The sequence below is a fragment of the Etheostoma spectabile genome, unplaced genomic scaffold (assembly GCF_008692095.1).
Source record: "Etheostoma spectabile isolate EspeVRDwgs_2016 unplaced genomic scaffold, UIUC_Espe_1.0 scaffold00000263, whole genome shotgun sequence".
Classification (NCBI taxonomy): Eukaryota; Metazoa; Chordata; class Actinopteri; order Perciformes; family Percidae; genus Etheostoma; species Etheostoma spectabile.
The window spans coordinates 23,373-31,609 of record NW_022602577.1 but is presented as its reverse complement, the minus strand read 5'-3'; the positions used below and the strand labels follow the sequence as shown (position 1 = coordinate 31,609).

General features: G+C 40.8%; 1 protein-coding gene across 1 annotated transcript; it reads left to right on the top strand.

Annotated features, from left to right (window-relative positions):
• The first annotated feature begins 1,796 nt into the window (after positions 1-1,796).
• LOC116674440 (6-phosphogluconate dehydrogenase, decarboxylating) lies at positions 1,797-8,005 on the top strand. The gene is made up of 13 exons (XM_032506917.1): positions 1,797-1,959; positions 2,350-2,425; positions 2,523-2,702; positions 2,800-2,865; positions 2,952-3,070; positions 3,287-3,356; positions 3,444-3,578; positions 3,692-3,881; positions 5,055-5,185; positions 5,432-5,565; positions 6,178-6,277; positions 6,693-6,815; positions 7,461-8,005. The coding sequence occupies exons 1-13, from the start codon at positions 1,952-1,954 to the stop codon at positions 7,578-7,580; spliced, it is 1,452 nt and encodes a 483-aa protein (XP_032362808.1). The 5' UTR covers positions 1,797-1,951; the 3' UTR covers positions 7,581-8,005.
• The last annotated feature ends 232 nt before the right edge of the window (positions 8,006-8,237 follow it).

Below are 8,237 nucleotides of genomic sequence, written 5' to 3'. Positions count from 1 at the left end.
TTTGTCTTCTCCTTTGTGCAACTTCATATTACAACGTTCTGATACCTGTGTGCTACAAAAGCATCTCTGCCAGGAAAAGGAAAAAAATAAATAAATAAATAAAATGTTTTTGAACTGAGAAAAATAATACTCGTGGTTAGTCCAAATTAATTATAATATAGTAGAGCAAAATTCTGAGATGGTTTAGAAAAAGGTTTACGTATAATTGGCTTAATTTTAATTTTTTTATTTATTATGATCTCATAGTTTCTCCTAACTACACAATGAATTGTCCACCGTGAAGCCTCAGGCTCAGTCTACAGTCTGACTAACTAGTCTAACACTAAAAGTGTCCGGGTTAGCTCAGTTGGTAGAGCAGGCCCACGTATAGGCATGTCATTCCCCCTCTCTCTCCACTTTCATGTCTTCATCTGTCCTGTGAAAATAAAGGCCAAAAAATAATCTTTAAAAAAGAAAACTATAACAACGAATCAAAATACGTTTCAATGCATAGACAAAAATGTATAATCATATAGTACTTTAAGCCATAACACCACCTCCCTTTCCCCCCTGCCTCTCATGCATGTTAAGACGTACTGACATTAAACTGGTTTAGTGCAGTCATTGTCCTGTGATCTGCCATGGATTTCCAATAATTAAAGGAAGAAAAAAGGTGTGGTTTATTAGCTGTGGGAAATTCCATACTGCGTGAAAAGAAGACTGGGACTCTATAACTGAAAGTTTGAATTATTACTGGGGATGAGAAGTTACTTGGCATTGTTCTTTTCTACATTTTATGACACACAACACCTATGAATCCAGCCATACATTCAACAATGGATAGTGCACTTATTTGACTTAGTTAGCTAACACTAAATTGTACTGCATAATATAGGTTAAAATTATTTTTAAACTGCTTCCATCAAAACAGAAAGTCTAAATCAACACAGTTGTTTTTTGTTTTGTTTTTCAATTAACCCATACATGGGCCATATTTCATTCACTAAATTAAGTTAAATGTTTACTTTAGAAAAGTAAATTACAGTGGTGTAGGAAGTAGCCTACCTAGATCCTTTACTTAATTACTTAACTGAATAATAAAAGTAATAAATGCAAAATGTATGCCTTTTACAGTATCAAAAGTACTAGTTCTGCAGAAATCGGGCTCCTCTCACTGATAATATGATATTAGATTGTTAATATTGGTTAGTCAATGCATATAACTTGTGAAATGATAAATGGGAGAGGAAATAAGTAAAAACAGAGACAATTTTACTTAGGCTATTTGGCCTCGGACAGATATTCACATAGAATCAGTCTTTGGTGGAACTGCTTACAACTCAGACATCTAAAATGCGACCGGGGGTCCACTAGGGCCACAAGCCACTGGCTTCATCTTCAGTAATGCATGGTATTTTTTATCCTTACTATGTGTTTTGTATGCAATATTGAAATATCAGAATATGTCGCATGAATGTAGCAGTGTAAAAAGTATATTTCTCTCTGAAAAGTAGTCTACTAAAAATTGTAGTTATGCACAGTTCTTCTGTGAATGTACCACTGCCCTCCACAGTTAAAATGTGTAAATGAGTATTGGACTATATATATATTGTATTGTATTATATGTCCGGGGTGGGGGGGGGTGCTGATCATAGAAATAACGCTTTGACGCTGGAATTGTACCTAGAAAGATTTCAGGTGACATTTAACTTGATTTATAAATTGATTGATTGGACACCTCGCCTCACCATGCTGAACCAATGAGAATTCGGGAACAACATCGTTTCAGTGGTGGCCGTCATCTGATTGGATACTCTCCGGAGGCGTACGTGAGCTCTTCCCCCGCCGTAGTCACGTTGTGAAGAGAACTAGGAAGTAAAGTAATTGAGCTAGGGAGGAAAGACAACTGGTGTGTGAGCCCGAGTGTCATTCGAACACTGATACTCCACGGCTACTCTACCCGCTGAGCACCATGGCTGAGTAAGTTCTCAAATTACCTTTTACAGTCTAGATGGTTGATAAAGTTGGGAGGTTGTGGTGGCTCATACGTGTTGTTAAGGCATTGCGGACTTTGTAGTCGTTTAATTTGTTCTGTAACGTTATTAGTCTTCTCGATCAGTCAGTGTCTAGTGGACACGGAGCTGTTAGCTTGTTAGCTAACCTGCTTTAGAAAAATACGACGTGACGTTTATCGTGTAAATAACCGAATTAGCGCACGCCATTTTTAGTTAAAAACCGAGAGATGAAACATTATGGGTAATGGATACATTATGAAAAAAGTGCATATATTCAAAATAGTTTTTGAGTTTGGTGGTGGACAGTCCTGTTAGTAAATGTCAGTCAGTAAATGTGATTATTTTCTCTTCACAGAGCAGACATTGCTCTGATTGGTTTGGCTGTCATGGGCCAAAACCTCATAATGAACATGAACGACCATGGCTTCGTGGTAAGATGATGACTTATGGGTTTTATTTACAACTTCTGGCACTAGAACCTGCTCCACTTTTTCCCCCACTCAGTAACTAACCAACCCTCTCCGACAGGTCTGTGCTTACAACCGAACCGTGTCCAAGGTGCATGACTTCCTGCAGAATGAGGCGAAGGGCTCCAAGGTGATTGGCGCAGAGTCTCTGGAGGACATGGTGTCCAAGCTGAAGAAGCCCAGGAGGATCATCCTGCTGGTCAAGGCTGGACAGGCTGTGGATGACTTCATTGACAAACTGGTTGGTAGTTTGTGCTGAAATTGTTTCACAATCATTAGTGGAAAATTGAGTGCAACCGAGATACATCAGTTGGCTTTGCGCTGCGTTCGTTCTTCAGGTTCCTCTTCTTGAGGCTGGGGACATCATCATCGACGGTGGCAACTCTGAATACAGAGACACAACCGTAAGTGGTTGATTCAATGTTCAGCAGTAAATCTTTATTTCTGTTTGAGGGTGTTCTTATAGTAATTATGCGTTTCTGTCCTACAGCGGCGATGTAAGAGTCTGAAAGAGAAGGGCTTGCTGTTTGTCGGCAGCGGAGTCAGTGGTGGAGAGGAAGGGGCCCGTTATGGACCCTCACTCATGCCGGGAGGACATAAAGAGGCCTGGTGAGTTATCACTAACTTTTTAACTGCTCTGCACTTTCAGCTTCACGCTAGATGTTGGACGTGGGGCACATACATACATACATACATACATACATACATGCTGTTGATAAAGTTGCACATATGTGTGACTTTGGGCATGGTAAAAGAGTGAATATTTCTGAGAAGGTTAACTCATTTGTTTCAGTAAGTTTATCAATTTAAATGCTTGTTTTGAAGGCCACACATCAAAGACATCTTCCAAAGCATCGCTGCCAAGGTTGGAACAGGAGAACCGTGTTGTGACTGGGTGAGTGATGTTTGGTTTGTGTTTAACTGATTGGTTCTGTCAGTTATTATGTCGTCTCCCAATAAACTGATGGTCTTGCATGTGCAGGTTGGTGATGAGGGTGCAGGTCATTTTGTGAAAATGGTTCACAATGGCATTGAGTATGGCGACATGCAGCTGATTTGTGAAGCCTATCACCTGATGAAGGACGTTCTGGGTATGGACCACGATGAGATGGCACAGGTGATCTTTATTAGTAGTGTTGTGCCAGTTCTGTGTAATCAAATGAAGAAAAGAAAAAAAAATCAACCAATGTGGCTGTCGGTATATCCTCACACTGTGGTTGAATCACTCAGGCTTTCGACAACTGGAACAAGACAGAGTTAGACTCCTTCCTGATCGAGATCACGGCTAACATCTTTAAATACAGGGACTCTGATGGTACACATCTGTTGCCCAAGATCCGTGACAGTGCTGGTCAGAAAGGCACGGGGAAGTGGACGGCCATTTCAGCCCTGGAGTACGGCACACCTGTGACTCTGATCGGTAAGAGGAAGTAAAAGAGGTTGTAGACAAGGAAGTATCCCATTTCCTTTTCTCTTCTTTCAATGCTTACTGCTTTCAGTAAATTGCATTTGTCATGATGACATAGCAAAAAGCCATTACGTCACACATGATTTCAACACCGGTTCAAGTAAGTAAAGGGCAGTAGGCCTAATGACCAGAGTTGTTAGGTTTAGCTTTGCCAGTTACCTGACACACAGCCCGTGGCCAGGGAGCTTCTTCTGGAGAACTTAATCGATATGTGGCTGCCACTAAGAAGATTGAAGGCTTTTCTAGTGGCCTGCTCATCTTAAGTGACATAAGGGGGATTTGTGATACTCTCCACAGCGTTGGTCTCTGCTCTGACTGTTTCATTAACAGTTGTGGACAAGGTGGAGGGCCGGGAGCAAGATTAATAATCCAAGGCAAAAGTAGTATATCATATCAGCTCATGCCCCTCTAAACAGACACATTTTTGCATAGTTAAAGGGACATACACAAATTGCCTTTTAGTAACAGTTCAATCATGCAGATATTTTGTAGCAGAAACATGCCAGAAACATTCATTTTTTTTCTATATATTTGTTTAATCCCTCTCAGTGCTGTAGATCCACTTGTCATAGAGCGATGGAGGCATTACAAAAGGTTTCATTGTGTGAGAGCTGAGCAACTCTGTGTGGAGCAGGCTGCCATGGTGTGCATGGATGGGGAAACATTCCTCACCAGGACAGTTCACTCACTGGACATTTGTTCACTCTATCTCTCTGCCTGTGGGTTGCATCAACAGCTGTGCTGTCTTTTAGCAAAGTCTCTGTCAACAGTAGTTCCTTCTTATCTTGTTAGTTGTGGTGTAATTCTCCTTTTTTAATGTGGCAACTGGCAGTTTCTTTTTTCTGATTTACTAGTGGTAAGCCCTGTTTTTATAACACTGTTATTACAACTGCTGAGTCATGCTGATCCCTGGGTATTGTTTTTGTGTTAGCATGGTGTTCCTGCAGCAGCATGAAATCATTTGTTAGAGGTTTCAGAAATTTAAATGACTGCTTATCGAGCTCTGCTATTGTGTGACGCTTCAATAATGTGACGTGTGCAGAGAGCTAACCTTGTTGGTCCTCTCTATGCCTCTGTCCCCTCCATTCCCCCTCTCCCTTCTCTCTCTCCCTCTCTGTTTTTCAGGGGAGGCTGTCTTTGCCAGATGCCTGTCCTCTTTAAAGGATGAGAGAGTGGAGGCTAGCCGCAGTCTTTCAGGGCCACAGGGGGTCAAATTCAGCGGTGACAAGGCTGCCTTCCTGGAGGACATCAGAAAGGTAGAACACACAGTGTAGTATACACTCATTTGCCTGTTTACTAGGTACACAATGCTAAAACTAATTTACTAAATTATGTTTAGTTTTTTCCTGAAGCTGTTTTCAAGAAGATTGATGCTCTCTGTTTAAACTATTACCAGAAACAAAACCCAAGTTTTATTTAAGGTTTTTTTTAATTTATATTTATGTTGATTTTACCGTAACTAATATTTTCAGATCAATTGATTCATTCTTTTTTTTCTCCAGGCTCTCTACGCCTCCAAGATCATTTCCTACGCGCAGGGCTTCATGCTGCTGCGGCAGGCAGCCAAAGAGTTCGGCTGGTCACTCAACTACGGCGGGATTGCTCTGATGTGGAGAGGAGGCTGCATCATCCGGAGGTACATTTAACCCCGTGTGTGTGTCCTCATATCACTAGTTGGCCTCACTACTGCCTTGTGCAACTTTATGTCAACAGGCTTCTTTCACAATGATGGTGAAAACTGTGGTTAGGCAGTGTGAAGAAAGAACTTCTTATGAAATCGAGAAGAATCAAAGTAGTTTTTTTTTTTATATTTGAATTGATATAATTCAATTTATAAGATTTTACAATAGGATTTTTAACTGGGGAATAATTCTAGTTAAAGAGGGCTAAGTCTTCCAAAAGTCTTAATGAGTGTCATAAAGGAAGTTATAGACTTTATTTTGTCACTGGCCAATGTGTATTAATGGAGTGAGAAATCTAGATGAAAGAATATCTGTCTCTTCCTTTAAAATCAAACTGAGAGGCGAATGAGGAAATTATGCTTGTGACACTAGTTTGCTTTGTGTAATCTTGCAAAGATGTTGCATAAACCTAAATCAAATACAACACTCAGTATGACTTGCAGTATGTAGCCACCATTATCCCCAGTTATGGTACTTGAAATGTCACTTTTACTATGAGTAGTACTATGAGTCTTTCTCTGTTTCTGCTGATGGCTAACACTGCCCTTTCCTTTTTACCCCACCAGCGTCTTCTTGGGTAAAATCAAAGAGGCGTTTGACAGAGATGCTGAGCTGCAGAACCTGCTGCTGGACACTTTCTTCAGTAATGCTGTGCAGGACTGTCAGGTATGAGGAAGGAGATACAAAGAAGGAAGTGGCCAAAGACCAATCTGTAATACCCACATTGACAAAGACTCACAGAACCAGTTATTTCCTGTTGTACATAGAAAAGAGTGAACGGCACCACTTTTCCCCTGCACTTCACAAATCCCACTTGACATGTTCTCCTTGATAAGCAAAAGCTTATAGCAAGTCCGCTTGTATCCACTTGGTATTAAACATATTGTCACATAGACCCAAGAGACACACAGCAAAATTGGACTGAACGTAATTTGAACCCGGCTCAAATTGGGTCTCAGTTAGGAACTGACTGGCCTCTAAAGACCTTGTTATGGCTTCACACAAACACACTTTTACTAACATCAAATTAGATTACTGCCATTAAAAACTGTTGTTAACCTGTTTGAATCTCTTTGTTTAGGAGTCATGGCGCAGAGCAGTCAGCACTGGAGTCCAGCATGGCATCCCTATGCCTTGTTTCACCACAGCTCTGTCCTTCTATGATGGTTACAGACATGAAAAGCTGCCAGCCAATCTCCTTCAGGTAAGACAACAGTTGATAAGCAGAGCAGATCCCACTGGGCAAATGGCTAGTGTGGAGGCATATCAGATTAAAAAGATAACATGTAGCTGTTGTGCGCATTTGTATTGGGATCTGGTACAGCCTGACCAATATATTGGCCGATATTAGGCTTGTCCTGAAAAGCGTATTCAGGGGACGGGCAGCTATGGCTACGATTTGAGACAAAGGAAATCTTGCTGAAACCATGCAGGAACTCATAGTGCACCTTAAGACCCCAACAGTTGTTTAATCACTTTACTTATTTGCCCTTTGACTTGTTTTTTTTTTTTCTTTCTTTAAGATTATTTTTTGGGGTTTTTCCCCTTTTTATATTTGTAGTGATATTGGATAGACAGGAAAGGGGGAAAGCAAGGGGGGTGACATGCAGCAAAGGGTCGCAGGTGGGATTTGAATCCGGGCCGCTGCAGGACTACATGGGGCAAACGCTCTTACTGGGTGAGCTAGAGGTTGCCCCTTTAGACTCGGTTTTTTAATTTTTTTTAAGGTAAAATGTCATATTACTGGTTTCAAGGCAATGTGAAGGTTGACCGATTTAAACAGTAGTTAAATGAATCGTCAGTGTCTCTGTGTGGGTGTCAAACATTGCCTGTGTTTTGTTCGGTTTAGGCTCAGAGGGACTACTTTGGAGCCCACACATATGAGCTGCTGTCAAACCCTGGTCATTTCGTCCACACCAACTGGACCGGCCACGGTGGAAATGTCTCCTCGTCGTCCTACAATGCTTAAGGATCATCTTCACACCACTCAAAACACATAAACAACATGGAAGGGGAAGTTATCTGTGAGAGAAGAATTCATGTTACACATTCCATCTATATAACCATGCCTGAATATTTAAGAGCCAGTCCCTCAAAGAATCGCCTTAATCTGACTTTGTACTCCTCAAAGATGCAGTTTGTTGTCGTAGTTTTATTTATCAAGAAGTGGAATCATAAATTATGTGTGTTGTACACTCTACACTTTGTGTGTTTTGATGTAGCTACTTTTATTATTACAGTCAAAAGAGGGGAAGCAACAAGGTGTTGACTCCATCTGGATACTAGGGATATTATGCTGGCTGTCAGGCTAATGTTAACCAGTTAACACTGGAATAAGGTGAACCATTGCACAGTACTGTATTAGGCTAAATAAAGATTTCAATCCCTTTATAATTAGCTTGTATGCTCCTTACTCTCTAGGTGCTGTAAACAGGATTAACATGTTTGTGTACAGTGCTAAGTTAGGCAACAAATGACCTTAACTTGTCTCATATAAACAGGACATTCAGTTAAAAGGCCTGTCTGGTGACCGACACGTTGAGCCTATCCATGCCTGAAGTGTGGATGTATACAGTACATATTAATATATGATATCGTTCTATAAACTAGAGAGTGCACACCTCCA

Bases quoted from the DNA above. Each gene is read 5' to 3' on its own strand.
- LOC116674440 (XM_032506917.1), top strand. The intron at 2,426-2,522 runs GTAAGATGATGA...CCTCTCCGACAG, and splicing joins TGAACGACCATGGCTTCGTG to GTCTGTGCTTACAACCGAAC. The intron at 3,579-3,691 runs GTGATCTTTATT...TGAATCACTCAG, and splicing joins ACCACGATGAGATGGCACAG to GCTTTCGACAACTGGAACAA.